Raw genomic sequence first — 17,042 nt, 5'->3', positions numbered from 1 at the left:
AAAAATTATGTGCTCTCTAGATCGAAGTGCGACGAAACTGCTCCGGAATAATTTCGTACCGTTATTACGGAATACTCCACGCTGCAATAACCGCCGTGGTATTAGAGTGGTGCGAGAGCCTGTACATTAGAAAAAAGCGCGGTCGCATTAATGTACCGGCAATGGGAGTTGGTAGTGAGCGACGTGGCGCATACCCTGCGCATGTACTGCCCAACGTAACGATAATTAATAGTGCCATGATATTACCATGATATTTCCATTTGTTTCGAAGCTTTCGTGCGACGACGAGATTGTCGCTGAACACGGAAAAACGACTAATTGCTATTCCTTGCTCGAAATAAATCATTCACCTGAATGCGCGCGGCGTTTGATAAATGTAACCGCGCGATAATGCTCTTGAAGTACGTTCAGATATATTATTCTTAATAAATCTTGCGCGCGGCGTATTGTATATTATTCTTTCACTCCACTCTTCCGTGTCTCTCCTAATTTGCAGATGATATCTCAACTAATTGACTTAACAATTTAATGAATTAAAAGAAAAAGTCGCGTTTCTGATACTCGTGAAGTACAATTGTGCGCGATATAATTTGTAGCTGCACAGTTAATAAGATTGCAAAGTTGCTGCAGCCTCTTGTGGATTGAGAGAAACAGATCGTAAACACAAAGCGTCGCGTTCACGAATGTAGCTGCATCATATTTTATTTACATAGATATTAAGGCCGCCGTACATATTGCAGTCGTAATACTTGGGACACACGTGCATCTGGAGCATTACAATTTCGATAAGGACTTGCATTATCGAAATATAATATATTGCGTCGTATTTCATTCTTATCTTTTCCATCGCCTTATTGTGTTTCGTAACCTTTCCTTTATACCATTTTATATATCTCTGTATATACTTCATGTGATCAGTTTTCACCTCTTTTATGCTATTCAATTTGTTACATATTTCCTTATAATTCGAATCTAGATTTAAAAGCAAATCCGTGTTTTCCGCGTGACTAGAAGGCCAGACTTAATTCTGTAATTTGCGAGCTCATTATTACATTTTTATAATTTGCTGTAACTATTTTCGCGTGACTGCCTTTCCTTGTCTATATTTTTATTTATTATTCAAAAGACATGTCATTCTAGAACACATTCAAACTAGCTGTATTTTCATCGCCATTATATCATTATCTTTTCGCGACACTCATGCGTAACATACGCTTTAATATAACCGGTATTGCGGATATACACAGCGCGGATTCTATTGACGCCGCGTCTCGGCTTTACGCTGGAGTAGCTTTTAAAAAGGCTTTAATCAATTATTTCCGCGTTCTTCAATGAGCATCATAACAAGCAACCTCTAACCTCGGCCTCCGTGCTCGTATAATAGTTATAAATATTGCAACATGATACCATTATGCACATCCTCTACTAGTCGCAAGTGGAATCTTAGTGAAGGAAAAGATATATCATTTCTATTGCGTCTTTACATTCGAGTTATTACATCATCGCGGTGCGCGTCGCGAAGAGCGTAAAAATCATTGGCGGTAAGAATTGTGCCGGCTGGTGATATTATTCCCCGTCCGAATAAATGCGAATAAATTTCTCCGAGGATAGAATTTATCTGAGAAGATAATGATGACAATGTGAGATGTTACCTTCGGCAAACATCTTCAACCATACGATTCGAGAAATCGGGACTTACGAGAGGTCGATACGAACCAATTTCCTCTCTCCGGCGCTGCACCCGGAGCTTTTATTCGTTTCTTTTTTTTTCTTTTTTTTTTTGCAGCGCCGTGCGCTGAGTTTCCCATTAAAAAGGCGTAAGTAAAGGGAAAAAGGGAAAAAAAAGAAAGAAAAAGAAAAAAAAAGAAAGGAGGAGGGAAAGATTCACCTACCGGCTTAAGCCGTCGCATGCGATTGTCCCAATAGGCCGAGAAAGCCGGGTTCCGCGCTCGCCGCCCCGTCGCCGTCGCAATCGATTGACGATCTTCGTACCAGCTCGCTCGCGAGACCGCCGATGACAGTAGTAGCAACAGCCTCCGTTCGGGAAGTTGTTCGATCACGCATCACCAGACAGTTTCACAGCACTACGGGGTCCATCGACCTTGTTTTCTCCTCCGCTTCGTTAGCTGCTCGCTCGTTCTCTCTTGACGGATTAACTATTTCCGCGTCTTACCGCCCGTTCGAGATAACGCAGAAGCGGCGGAAGTGTCAAACTTGTCGTTGATCGCTCGCGGCCAAAATCGATTATCTATCGAGAGCACTGTTTCGCGTTTCCTCCTCTCAACAGTTACTCGCGCATTACTCTTCCCTCGGGAAACCAATACGATCCACTCGCGGCCCGGTGATTCCCTTCAATGTTCAGCCGAAAGGCTTTTGCGTCGTCTGTCTTGGCGTGCGGCTAAAATTTCGCGGGAAATTGCACGTTTTCGTTTGGCGCAATCGCATCCTGTTGCTTCGAGTTTTCCGTCGGCGGAGTGGCGGGCTTTCGCATTGCCGGTGGAAGGGCGACTGGGACGAGGGTGGACGGGTAAACAGTGAAAGAAAGAGGGGGAGGGGGGGATAGAGCGCGTGCGAGAGAGGGAAGGAAAGAAACGCGGACACTCGCGACTCGCGACTCCGGAGCGTCGCGACGCAACGCAACCAGGCCAGCTGAACGTTCGTCGTGCGACTAGACTGGGTTCTTGCCGTTGACCCGGACCCGCCTTGCGCGGCGCAAGCGCCGCGTCGCCAAATTACACTGCCCTATCCGGAAAAGCCGGCCGATGTATGACGCAACGCTTGCATCGTAACGCCCTACGTAGAGAAATCGCGCCTACGTTTACGCTTTTGTCCGCGAAATTGCGTGTTCGCAATCTGAGAGCCCGGATGTGGGCTCCATCCACACGAATATTCCGTCGGAAGTGGGCGGCAGAATGTCGAAAGCGCGAGTCGGGAAGAGAATCGGCGCCGCCGGACGATCCGAGAGAATAGCAACTGTTCTCTGTGCTGAAGACAGATATCATTTGACATTTGGAACGTCACATGGAATATTTGCGATCTAAATGCCCTTCGTAATGCATACACGAGAATGCACTTTTACCCGCGCATCTTGAATCTTTTGATAAGCACACGACCCTTCGTTCAGTAACGAGAAATGTCGCGAGAGCGGAGGATGAGAATATATTTGAGAAAGGAAATGTCAGTTTCTGTCAAGGTCCCGTTGGAAAAGAAGTTATGCAAGCTGCCTCAACACTCGCGCATATTCTTTTAATGAGATTCTTTGATTAATTCGGAGTCGATTTTTTTCTCACTATAAATGTCGAAACATTGATATTTTTAGAAAAAGTATTGTAAGAAGTTATAAGAATTATGAGGAAAAAAGGATAAATTGAGTTTTGAAGAAACAAATAAACGATCATTTTTCAATTAATTTTAAATGGTCTTTACTTTAATTTCAATTTGTCAGTTATTGAATCTAGTTTAAAAGATGAATGACGTCGAAAATTAAAAAAGTCCGACAAATGGCGATCTTTCTGGATATTTTCGCTGAGAAAAAATTAGCTCTGAATTTGTCATCAAAGGGATGTATGCGAGTTTTGAGACATTTTATACATATATACGCATAATCATTTTTTTAGTCAAGGCTGCTCTTTTGCTTTCGTCGAAACTTTACGCGAGCCGTTGCGATAAAACGCAGCATACGTTCACGTTACCTTCGTGAACGCGAGAAACGCGAGGCATCTGCAAACACGGCGGTGACGATTGATTTGCAGGTAATTCAAACTTCGACGCCGGAGAGAGGAGAGAGAGAGAGAGAGGAGCAAGCGTTGGTGGCTGTCGCGTTTCAGGGGGATGCTTTCACGTCGTTCCCTCGTTGAGTTAAATAAACGGTCTCGGGCGAAAGAGCGACAGTAATCCAAACGCGAGAGTAATTCGAGATGATCTTACGGTATCGCGTCGCAAAGAACCGTCGAGGAGCATCGCGCGCTGTCAGGTCAGGTTGAGTTGAGCTTTCGAAAATCTTGCACTTTTGCAAGTCGCTCCTTCGCGACGCGACGGCGCGATAATGCGAGATAAAATACCCTGGGGAGATGCTTGACTCAGTAAACGATGACGGATTACTCCGCCGAGAGCCTTTCGATTATCCAAGCAGAAAAGAGAGCGACGGAGAGAGCCGACCGAAGTAAATCTGTTAAAAATCTCTCTCTGTGTTGCGTAAAAAAAAAAAAAAGAAAATTGTTTTTTCAATTTCGAGATACAAGAAATAATTCGTTAATTGGCATGCGCACTGAGCGCCGATAACGAGTTTTCCCACAAACACACACACACACACACACACACACACACACACTCTCTCTCTCTCTCTCTCTCTCTCTCTCTCTCTCTCTCTCTCTCTCTTTTTCTTTCCCTCTTTTTCATACAAAGCTGCCATTGTCACTGAAGAGCCTGTCACAAGGCTGCGCAAAACAGTCCCGGATTTCTTCTTACATCATTCTTCACGTATCTGGCAGAGATCGAAGGTTTCGATTACAGCAGACCATCCGTCATTTATTGATGGTGCTTGGGGACGCTAGAGTTAACTTTAACTTATAATTATTATACTTTAACTTATAATTATATACTCGATCATATATTGTATATAACCGGCCATCTCGAAATACATAGATATTACAATTACATGAGGAAAATGAATGAATGCATTTAAATGTAAAAAGAGAATATCCTTACTTTAACTAACTTAAGTAACTGAAAAGTTTGAAAAAGGCATTTTGTCACACTTTATGAAAGTTTTATGTCGCGAGAATAGTTCTCTAAAACTTCAGACACATCAATGACTAGTCGAAAAGTGTAATAATAATAATTTTTAATGCAGATTTTAATCTTATTTTTTTCTAGACACAGGCATTCTTTAAAATTTGTAACTTTTTTAATAAGAATTGTTTCAAGTTTCGTGCGCATACTCTTAGATACATTCTATATCGAGTCACGTAACAGATTTTCGATAGAATGGTTTTCTCTTATCAGCAAATTAATAGTCTTTTTTAAATATTAGTTTAGTTTCTCAAGTTTACAAACATGTTTCTTGCTATTTCAACAAATTATAAAATTTTCTTATATTAATAGATAATTGTAAGAATAAAAAGAAATTTGATATTTTTATTTTACTGCTCGCGGCTGAATTGGAGTCAATTTTTTAGAAATGTTAGTTTAAAAAATTAATAGCTATATTATTTTTTAATATTTTTACAAAAATTTTTATACAAAATTTTACATAAAGATAATCAATGATATAAGTTTTTAGAACACGACAATGTTTAAAATTGACTTAATTTTTTTATGCATATTGATTTAACCCGTTAAATATTCTTTTCGACGCAGGGAATAGCTCGAATACTTAAATCCTTTCTCCGACTGCTTAAAATAGCTTTATACGCGCAGATACACGCATCTACGAGAGATTTTTCATCTGATATTAGCTCAGCATTCGCGTTCGCAGCAACAAGTGTTGGGAGAATCGAGCGCACGGTGGCCGCGCGACGCGCACCGTACCGAATTATCCGCGCCATTCGTACTCTCTCACCTCTGAATACTCATTGTGTCGCTCTCTCGTTATCATTGCAGAACAGAAATCCACTGTGTGCTGCGCGTTATATCGCATTCGGGTGTTGAAGTGGCTTTCGACCGCGCTCGCGCGTTTCGATTAGCGGACTAGCTCCATTAGCGTGCGAATAATATTAAACGCGATGGGAAACGTCTCGCTATCAGCGGCTGCCCAACAGTTATATTGCTACTTGATTGTGTGATATAATAGTGAGACAAAAACGGATTTTTTGAAAAAAATATTTTTAAAAGCAGAAATTAATGAATGCGGATTAATGGAAATATTGTTTTTCATTTTACAAACATCTGAAAATCAATATACTTTCAATATACTTTATGAATAATTTCATCTCCACAATTTCAATTAATTTATTATTGTTGTATTTTTGTGTAGCAGAATTCAAAGAAAAAAGATAGCTATTTTGCCGTATATTTCTTTTCTTGAAGCGTCATATTTATCTCGCTCGAATGGAGAGAGCGTATGTTGGCGTTTCATTTATCATGTATTAATGGATGTAATCGACGTCGTTATTCATGAAGAAAGAAGTATCGTTCGTTAGATTGATGGCAGGAAAAAACAGAAATTACTGACATGATGCATCGATCGGGCTTTCATAGTTAGCATCAATCGAATCTATTAAATTCCGGTCGTTTTTTTTTTTTTTTTTGACCAGAATTTTTAATACAGAGAAATAAAATCCGGATACATGGATATTCAAGCTTTTGTGAGCACCTGACGGCAACTCGTAAGTGCCGATAAACCAACCTCAATGGCAGAAAGATAGAGGTAGACGAGCGCTATGAAAATAAAATAATGTTTTCACCGAAAATTCATTGTAACGGCCGCACGATATTGCGCATTAAGTCTAAAATATCCGAGACGTGATGTATAAAAGGCTATTCGTCGCCATGTGCACGCGGTTTTTAATTGGGGCATAGAAACGGGACGTTTTAGAACTCGCACGCAATTACAATATTCCCGGAGTATAATCCGCAATAGAAATTACATCGCGGATATAAATTATTCTCATAGGAAATCTTGTTGTAAGTACATTATTAAAATACGTAACGAAATTTTAATTAAAAGAACGTCTTTCTCTCTTTTTGTCCCTCGAACGCGGACGAATTGGTCGAACAACCGGCATAAGAGAAGCACGATAAAGAGCACGATAATAAAGAACGATAACTTTTTTTTACCGCAGGTGTATAAAAAAAATCTACATGAACTTTAATTAAAGTAATAAATCGTATAACGCGCGAGATACATTACGCGCTCTTGTAGCAAATTAATCATCTTATGTAAAATTTCTCTGAAAGTTTTCACATTTTACTTTATTTGATTTATATCTGGATCTTGCTCATACGCTATTCATCGTTTGTCAAAATAAGAACCTGCATTTCGGGTTAGAAAAATTTAACCACAGTTAAAGGACGCCCACGTCTCTTCGCGGCGATTCTCTATTTTCTAACGCTATTTTTCTCTCGAGTTTTCTTCAATGAATATTTTCTTGCCATGGAATACGTTATCTTCCGAGATTGGCAGCGTGATATCGATTTTCTATGTGCGCATAATGCAGAAGATGATTGCCTGCCGCCAAAGCAAATCCGAAAGTCGTAAAAGCGCGAACTGCCGTTAATTTACCGACACGAGTCCCGATCCGGCGGCGTGATATTGAGCCTCCTTAGTCGTTAAAGTGCGGCAATCGATAGCGGCTGAATGGAATTATGAAGTTTACATGCCCGAGAGTTCGCCATGAATCTCACGGTGACGTCGCCCCCGACTCGGAATCTACGGTAGTTTCGGCTGCGAACGGCGTATAGCGGAAGTATCCGCCTGCTTGCTCACGTAAGCGTTAGTTAAACTACTCGAATCTGCATTTATATAGTCCGAGAGGTTCACAAATAGACGCATGTCAATTAGAAGGCTGCAAAACTTGAAATACGATACCTATAAATTTTATCGAGCGATTTTTTATTAATATAAATTTTTGAATTCGTTCACTCGGATAATTGAATAAATCTATGTGAAATATTTGAATACATAATACTTTATTAAAACACGAAAGGCAAAACATTTCTAATATTTTTGGACCGACATCCTTTTAGACTTTGGCTCAACTACAACTCTAATCTATTATAAAATTTAATCCCGAAAGATCTGATCTCCTAAAATTCCAACGAGTAGAATATTACTTTTCTCTCTTGAGAACAGAACAGGAAGGCAAATTACAGAATAATTAAATCTTGTAGCTAAATCCCAGTGTGCACTTAATAGTTGTGCTGAGAGATAAGAACTTTTAAAATTAAATAAAATATATAAAAAATGTAGAGCACGCGGAACAAATGTATATACTTATATACATATGCATATGTGTGTGTGTGTGTGTGTGTGTAATTCACGAGTCTTTTTATGCGAAGTCGCCTACAAAGCCTTCGCGCTTCGCGCTTTAATTACAGTCGGAACAGTAGGAACAGTTCCCGTTCTGGCTAAATTCGCAGGTACATTCGGATTTTGGAATTAATATCACGTTCCCGCAAGTGTCCATCAAGATTATACGGAATACCTGGAATCTGCAGCGTTTGGGGCGTAGAGAGAACATAGTGCGTTTCGGTGTTCCCGCGTTTCGACGCAAAATTGATCCCCGAAATTCGAGCCGTTCGACACAGCCGTCAATTCCACGCAACGATATTCCTGCGAATACGCAAGCGAGCGAGCGAGCAACCGATCGACTGGTATCTATCGATTCCTCTACTAACGCATAGTATAACTGTTGCTATGTAACCATTCCTAATCTTCCGTAGAGCTTTCATTTCGCTAATGCAAGCGCGCTGTAAAATATCCCGAGAGAAACTTCCAATTAAAGAACCAACAAGAAAAGTCAATTAAGTCTGGAGGCGTGCATTTTTCAGGGAAAACACACGAACGCTCCATACTTCCGGAATAAAGATATCCCCGGAATTTGCTCTCACTAAAACAGATGAGCGTGGAATAGTTAATCTATGTAAAAATAAAAGTCGATTATTAGTCGAGGAGTGGCTATCTATTTTCATTAACACTTTAATCAAGGAACTATCGGAAACGTTGTTCCATACGCAAGACCTTACGGTCGGCGTGAGGCTTTTGGGCATGCAAGAGTTTCGTTAGAGAACCTAAGTGATCATTTAGTTCGTCTTAGAACCGCCGTTGCCCGTCGTTAGCCTTTCAGAAACTGCGTCGTGAAGCGTCTGAGAGAGCCGAGAGAGACCGCTGGGACTGAGAGACCTCGACTGCATCAGCATCAATAACAACCAGAATAGGTAGCGTAACTAAGTGTAACTAGCGGGGCTGATCGTGAGCTTTTTGGCAAACTAACAATATTGCTTGAAAGCGGTATTTCGATTGTAATGCTGTAACTTCTGTTTCCGCGCGACAGCTCCAACCCGAAAGGGGATTAAACGACATAGCAGTGATTTTAGCAACGAATTAGAAATTATTAACGTTTCATTAATTAACGTTAAAGTTTTATTTGTTACAAACCAAAGCGGTTTAAAGATTTTTTTTTATTTTAGCTCTAAGGCCTTTCATGTCGGAATAGGAATTGAAACGCTCACTGGGAAAATAAAATGTCTACACAGACCTAAATAACCTTTGGTTTTCGAACCACTCGACAACAGTTGGAATCCTCCCAACTCGCGTATCGGTCCGCAGCGTGTCGAACCGCGACATCGCGTCGCTTTCGATGTGTGCGCGGCGGCCTCATCCCGAAAGTATTTTAGAAGTTTCCAACCGGCTATCGATTGGCCATCGCTCGATTTCGTTCCAGATAGAGATCGGAATAGGATTCTTCCCGTAGCGACGATGCGATTACATTATTTATCCGTTGAAACTAAATCCGACCGCGATTACATTTTTCCGAAATAGACGCATATACGGACTACCGCGACACACCATTGCGGAAAGCTTATTTTTGCGGATTTGCTGTTTCAACAAATCCGTGCTTCGGACTTATCGATCCGCTGCCGATTCAAAAGCCAGTAGCCGCGTGTCGGCTTAAACGTGCCATTTTTGTTCGATCGGAATGAGTTGCGTCCGCGTGTTTTTAGCTCAAATTACGACGACGCCGGATAAATGGGCATAATTTCCGGTGTAGATGGCTGTAATAAAAAGACCGCATTAAGCCAATTTCAAAATTGCTTCTCTATTTATTAAAAGAAAGAGCTGGATTTTTCATGGCTAGTTTCCACGCGATTGTTGGCAATTTTCTAACTTTCAGACCGTCACGAATCGTAGAAGAATTTTCATATTTTTTTTTACTCTTCGTGGAATAGATCAATCGAGCTTTTTGCCGAAGTCGCTTAAAACGCATAAAGACGCGGGGACCAAACGTCAAAAGCCGATGATTAAAATAATGATGTAACTCAATGAAAAGTGCGCCGTCGCGCATAATGCGCCGTCCCGCCGGCTGGCGCGTATAGTGATTTTCCGATAATTTCGCGTTCAGAGACTTTTTACGCGCGTAGTCAAAGTGGATTCCACGTGATGAAGCGCATTAATCGCGCCGAGAGCCGCCACCATCATCGCGCAAATGTTTCATTCGCGTCACAATACCCGACCAGCCGCCATTTATCGGCTACGTGTTTGCTTGCTGGCGCGTTCAACTCGCACGCAGAATGGATCTGCATACGCACATAGCAAGTCCAATACCGTATCGCTTTTCGCGGATTTTACCACTATATGTGTGCGCACGGTACACTCCTGTGACATTTGATTCCTCTCTGAGCCTGGTCTCTCCGAGCTCTCTTTTCTCGTATAAAGTTCTTAGATATCCTGATATCCAGCAACGCGTATTTCCATTCTGAACATGTAAAATTTTTTCCAACGAGTTTATCATTTATCATATTATTTTAGCATTACATATTTGCACGCTTTATATATCGCCATATTCGATTATTTGAGATATAAATTTTAAAAGAGGATTTACGAGATGCAATACTTTTCTAACTCGTTCCAATGAAAACTGAAAAAAGATTATGAAAAGCCAAAATGTATCGTGAGAGGATTACATAACTGAATAATATAAGGTGAGTGTGTGTGCGTCTGTGTCTACTTTAACTTGCTCCGCGCATAAGGTTTATAAACTGCTGCCGTGAGAACGACGTCGGTGACAAGAGGGGAGAAGTGCGGTTACGCATTTTAGATGCACTTATCAAGCTACACGACGATGTAGTCTCTAAGGCATCAATTCAGCAAGGGGATTGCATAGATGCATATTACAAAGAGATAAGCCCCAGTTATCGTCATAGGAAACGAAAATGCTATCTGAAATAGATAATCCGCTTATACTACGTCTTTCTAGGAAAATTTAATCTTGCAATAGCAATAATCCAAACAATGGCAAAAAGATGATTCGTAGAAAGCTTTAAAAAAACTAGGAAAATACTAAATTATATTACGCAGAATATCTCAAAATTCTTAGAAGTTTGAAATCGGTTCTCTTTTTCAGCGAAAATATCCAGAGAGATCGTTTATCGCATCTTTTTAAATTCCCAACGTACATTTCTTTAAATAAGCTTTAAAATTTTATTAAAGTAAAATATATTTGAAACTAACTGAAGAACATAGCTACCATTTGTTTGTCTTGAAACTTAGTGAAAAGCGAACTTCTTTTCTTTCTTTTACTATGATTCGTAACTTTGGTATTATCGGTGTCTCGATACTTTTGCTGTCGGAAAAATTGATTCCAAATTGGTTAAAGAATCTATTATTAAAAGAATATCTGCGTGTTTTAGATCTCGTATATATACAGTGTTACATAACATCGGCAATAGGTAGAAAATATTTCATGTTTACAGCGTTTCCTTCTTTTTACTCGAAAGTATCGTGCTTCAGTTTGTTCTTAAGTTTTTAGTCGCGCAAATCGCGGCTATCAGATTAGAAAAATGTAATAGCTCAAGTCCAAAAAAGCAGCTTTGTTTTTACGCATGTTTTATCCGACCGCGAAAGTTTGGTTTTTGCGTTGCAAAAGCTTAATTGCGAGGTTACGTCGTTTTGATTTTCTTATCTCGCACAGTGCAGCGGGTGACGCTTGACGCAAAATTTCTGTCGCAGACATCACGGTCACGTAAACCATCGCGCAAAGTTATCGCGTTCTCTTCGCGCAACTTCGCTGCTCCTTACGGAGACAGAACTTTCTTCATTACTCATTTGTCCGTTGCAACGCGTTCGCACGGGAAATGTCTGCTGGGTTAGTCTACCCGACAGCTCCCATACATTGTCGGTTCCATTTTCTAATAACGAGCCCGACCGGCCTCGCCGCTAGCTTCGTTCATCTTTGAACGCGCCAGCCCCGCCATTTCGATTTTACGCAAATGATTTGTGTTTCGTTGTTTTCACCGATGATTTACGACGCGGCGTAAAATCTCGTGAGAAATTAAAGCCCCGTACATGTTGCGGAAAACACTATGATAACGCGAAACATTTTCTCCGTTTATTCTTGCAACAGAGGTAACATAACCGGTTCGCAAGATTTATTTATAACGTTTCTCTGGAAACGCCGATACCATTCGATATAACACCCAACGATTGCGAGCGTGCCGTTATTCGGTCATCGGAAAACTATCGATTATATATCTATCCGTCCGCTTATAGCACGTTGTAATGATTAACGAGAAGATTGCATTTCTTAGAATCGCGCCACATGTTTTCGACGCGGATGAAGTTTTTCCTTCGCAAAACGTATTTTTATTCACAGCGCGAAATAACCGTAAATAGTAAATCTAGGGACGTCTCTCTGACGTCATCGCGCCCCTTTTTTTCCGATCGTCGCGAATCGTCGGGTCAATGCATTTTATAATCGGCGGTTTCGTACGTCCGTCTAACCGATGACATTACAACAAGCGAGGCAATTTGCGCTCGCGCTAAATTTAACATGACGGCTGAAACAATTAATCTCCGGGACAGGGCAGCTGCCGTCGGACCAGGCCGGGCCGAAACTCTCGGGCTATCGCATTCGACGTATCGGCCGGAGCGAGCCGACCTGGCCGTTCACCGCCAGGGTTGGAATTGGTTGGATAGTCAGGACCGCAGACCCGCGATAACCTCGGCTTTCAGCCACACGCGTGTGTATGTCGTGAAAGTCCGACCGACATAACACATGTACACGGTGAACCAATGTTATCGCACGCTAATCTCCCTCCCGTAAAAGAATAATTAGGAGCTCGATATTAAACGATGCGAATAAATTGCGCGCATCATCTATGATATTACGCTGCGTCTGTTATCTCGAACGATGTCGTCCGGTCAGGTGCAAGGCTTACGCGGAGTATCTCTAGTTTCTGACGTATTCGCGACACGTTTCACAATTATTATCTACCTTCCTAATTTTATATATGAATAATTTATTGGACGATATATTTCTCTCAGTTATTTAATAATGTTAAAAATACAAATTTAATAAAAATATAGAGAAGAGACAATATTTTTCTACATAATTTTAGCTTCAACTTTTTAATATATTTTTTTATTTTAAATACCTAAAAGCTAAAATAAAAAGTAATAGAAATTAAAACTGTATATAAAAATATTTTCTTCACCATGTTTTTATTTATTAATTATATTTTTTTGTATTATTAAATAATTATAGCGTGTACGTATGTGTGGATGTATATATATTGAATAAGTATTATTAATTGCGATGTCGTTTACTATTTTACGTATTTGTAATATATTGAAACATAAGTTGACGAGAATAGTTTGTTCCAAATGGATTGGACATATTGCCAGCGAGACAGTCATTTATCTCGGAGTCAATAACGAGAGCTTCCTTTATTTCGGATATTGATTGATTTCGGGTCGTTTCGTCCTTCACAAATGTCCTTGTATGAAAAAGACGCGATAAATGACACTTTTTCGCTTCTAGTAAATAGACTATTTATCACACAATAGTTAACTAATTCGCTGCCCGAAGAACGAAAGAATTCGTTGAGGAATTTGTTTCTTCGCGATGATGCGCGTTTACAAAATGGTTTCTCGCGAATGAGAATAATTGCTTCACCGCTTTGTTCAACTCTAGATGAAAATTACTCGCCACATCTTTTCTCGTTTCGATTGCCACGTGAATAATATATAATGATGCAAATGTATCCTTCTTGATATTTTTACAATGTGAAGGATTATATTCAACCATTACGTAGATGGGACGTTAATGCGCACATTTCACTTAACGTTTAACGACCCGGATCGTTATTTTCCGGGACATTGTGTCTAAAAAGCGACAAAGCGAGACGACGACGATGACGCACACATCGACGAAGCCTTGTTCGTTGTGCTCCTCTTCTCTTAGAATTTCATCTACTTAGAAGTAGACACACGGCAACGCGAATTAATGGCCTTACTGTTTGTATACAGACTCGTAATAACATTGCAGTAAAATGTTGTACGTCTCTTTCAATAAAGCACCGGTGACTGAAAGAGTTAAGCCAACCGCACTCTTCTTTTAAAAGCGTCTTCGTCGAAGTGAAATGGTGAACGATGGTTGTTCCGAGTGTCCTTCTTTTTTTTTTTTTTTTTTTATTTTAAAGTTGATATCTCGCAAGCGATGTGCCTGCAGCGTTACGCTGTATCGCGTCGTGCAAATAATCGACCGTAATAGGATTATTTGCATAGCGCTTCATTAATCGCGCGATCGATTTTTTGCAGTCATCCATCGCGTAATCCGCATAATCCGCACCCGAATGCATAAACGAGCGAGCTTTAAGCTACCAATGGACTCCAATACCCCTTTTTTCTTTCAATATTTAAATATCTTGGTATCAATATTAGAACTTATTGCTACGAGTGCTATCACTGATACTGGTTTAATCTTCGTTTAACTCGATATTTTTCAGATTTTTATATTTCAAAATTGAAATTTTAAAATAGAAAGTGAGCAATATAAACTGAGCAATGAAGTTATTTATACATTTAATAGTAATTTTATTATTTCAAGTTATTTTATTAAACATTTATGCGTATTATTAAATTTAAAAAAATACCCTTTTTCATGTCTGAACGAGAAAATCACCATAAAATTCAGTTATGCGGCACAATATATATAATTTCTATACCTTGAATTCTGAATGACATTAGAACTTTTCTAATTGGATAAACTTGTGCACCTTTCTTTTTATGCAGAATGCGGAATGCGCCAAGTGCCATTTAAGTCACGCTCTTGACACTTTGCCATTTCCGTTTACCAGCAGCCCACTTTTCTCACCTTTCGCCAATTTATATTCCATCCAAGACAATCAAATTACAGTGGTAATTAGCGGAGTTTTGAGTGGTACTCACGTTCGGCGTAAGCCGACCGCGCCGCATCGCAATCTCGCCGGGTTTAACCACGAAATTATGCGATTTAGCTCGCTTGTACCCGTAATTTGCACTGACAACGCTCGGCGCGACAGCTTCCGCGAGCGTCATCGTCGCGGAAGCGCGTAAAACGCCAACTGCTAGGTGCGCTCCCGCTCCGCTCCCGCTTCTATCGCGTCTTAAACGAACTGTGTGAATAATATGCGTTGAAGCGTGAGTTAGCGCGTATTCCAACCACCCTGGAAAGTATTGCGACATTGGCGTGGAGTCGTCAGAACAACTCGGAGAATTCGCGGAACGACGGCGGCGATGTCGCTTGACAGGCTGCAAATAGCGGCGTAGCCGTTTTCCTCGTAACGAATGACAGCGTAAATATCTTTGTTTTAAACAATGGAATTCCGTCGGAGAGCTCCTTCGTCAGCACCGTGTTCTTCGGGAACGCTTACTAAGCAGATGACTCTTCCGAGTTCATTAAGACGAAACGTGCGCCTAAAGCTTAAAACGGACGTAAGGTTGACGACGACGGATAGCGCGGGCATATTTACCCGGGAAACACATTAAAGCGCGTAAATATTTGACATCGTTCTATATCTAATCGAATTATTAACTCGTCTTCACGGTACATTAATTTTCCTCCGTTCGTGACGCCGAGCACTTATCGGTACTTGTCGGATCTCGGGACATGTCTGTTTAATTAATATATTCGACGTTACATAGCGTGAGAGGAGGGGGCGGAGGGGGGGAGAGGTTAGCGCGCGTGGCGGCGCGTGTTAAATACCGGCGAAGTAGCGAAATCGGCGGACTGATGTACGCCGCGACCCAATTTGCCCTTCGCACAATTTCAATAATTTTCATATATCGAAATGAGTTATTTCACGAATGCGTATGTAACGTCAGATGGAATTTAATCAACGAGTAGGAGAAAGGCATTCAGCAACATTATTGCCATTGCGCTGCAGAATATGAAGAATTATTTACATTTTCTGACGTAAAAGCACGGCATGGTAATTTCGCCTTTATTCTTGATTTGAAAACTCTGACTGTTTCCTGAAAAAGAGAAGGAAAAAAAAAATACTTTAAACAAGATTTCGTATTTAACAATTTTATTGTATCGCGTTTATTCCAGTGGTTGATGATTAGTTATGATCAGACAGTAGCAGCAGTAGTAATACTCGAACATAGTTCTGCTCGAGCACGATCCTGCCGCATGAGTAGACGTAGCTCGCCACTATCCAACAATCGCAGTACTAATGGGCAACCACACTTAAACGTGTCCTGACGTCCGTGACCATATTTACATGAACGCGCGGAATAATTATAATTGAATATCTCTTGACCGTGTTTTCGAAGAAATTACATAGAAATATAAATAGAAGGCAAATTAATTATAAAAGTATAAATTTAATAAACGAAAATGAAATGTTTCGAAAAAGCAATTTCTTAGAGAATATTTTTTTTTTCTTTCAAATAAAATACGAGAAAGTCGTACTTTCAGAGCATCTTTGATACGCTTTCATTTTGCAGCTAGAAAGATCCAAGTAGAACAAATGATAACCAAGATCTCGTATAGAACAAAGCGGAGAGAATAACGTCTAATGGAGACGATAAACGACATATATGCTGAATACTATGCCTCATTATCTGTGCTATGTTTTTTCAAGCTTCGCGTAAGAATTCAAAGAATATAATCTGATAAGATTAGAGTTTTAAATAACCTGGAAATCTTTCAGCTCCAAGATGGTTGAGTTTTTTTTTTTGTGTTTTTCTTGTTGCTGCGTGACGCGAGTAAAATATGTCAGTTTTGCTGATATAAATCGAGATTGAACTTTTTTTCCAGCATACTTTATCGATCTTCCGATTAAATAGTTGCAATGACTCAACACGCGGATATTTTACACGGACGTATTCCAAGCATGCGGTTATTGGCGAAATGTTGTACGCCTCATTTTTAGCGGACTAAATTAGAGCTCGATCGATTGCATGCGTATTTAACGTCGCAGTTATTGCTGCAAGGATGCGGCGCAATTTGCATTTACGTCTAAATGATAGTTGATAAATAACGGATAGTGATAACATAAAAGCCGATAAATTAGTTTCATGAAATTTAGATAATAGATAATATTTACTATTGAAAAAT

General features: G+C 40.2%; 1 protein-coding gene and 1 long non-coding RNA gene across 4 annotated transcripts in view; one reads left to right on the top strand and one right to left on the bottom strand.

Moving 5' to 3' along the window:
- 5-HT7 (5-hydroxytryptamine receptor 7) overlaps positions 1 to 2,656 on the bottom strand; it is a 99,583-nt gene extending 96,927 nt beyond the window's left edge. For all 3 annotated transcript variants that reach the window (XM_067350309.1, XM_012359875.2, XM_067350310.1), the window contains exon 1: positions 1,893 to 2,656. Coding sequence is in view for 1 of the 3 variants with exons in the window: in XM_067350310.1 (XP_067206411.1) it covers positions 1,893 to 1,910 (18 nt within the window). In the remaining 2 variants the exon portion in view is untranslated. The remainder of the gene's footprint in view (positions 1 to 1,892) is intronic.
- Positions 1 to 17,042, top strand: part of LOC136998116 (uncharacterized) — an 84,701-nt gene that overhangs the window by 3,083 nt on the left and 64,576 nt on the right. The gene's annotated exons all lie outside the window — the stretch shown is intronic.

This window comes from Linepithema humile, chromosome 2, assembly GCF_040581485.1.
Source record: "Linepithema humile isolate Giens D197 chromosome 2, Lhum_UNIL_v1.0, whole genome shotgun sequence".
In the NCBI taxonomy this organism is placed as follows: domain Eukaryota; kingdom Metazoa; phylum Arthropoda; class Insecta; order Hymenoptera; family Formicidae; genus Linepithema; species Linepithema humile.
Note: the sequence above shows the minus strand (reverse complement) of the source record. Positions and strands in the feature narration are given on the sequence as shown.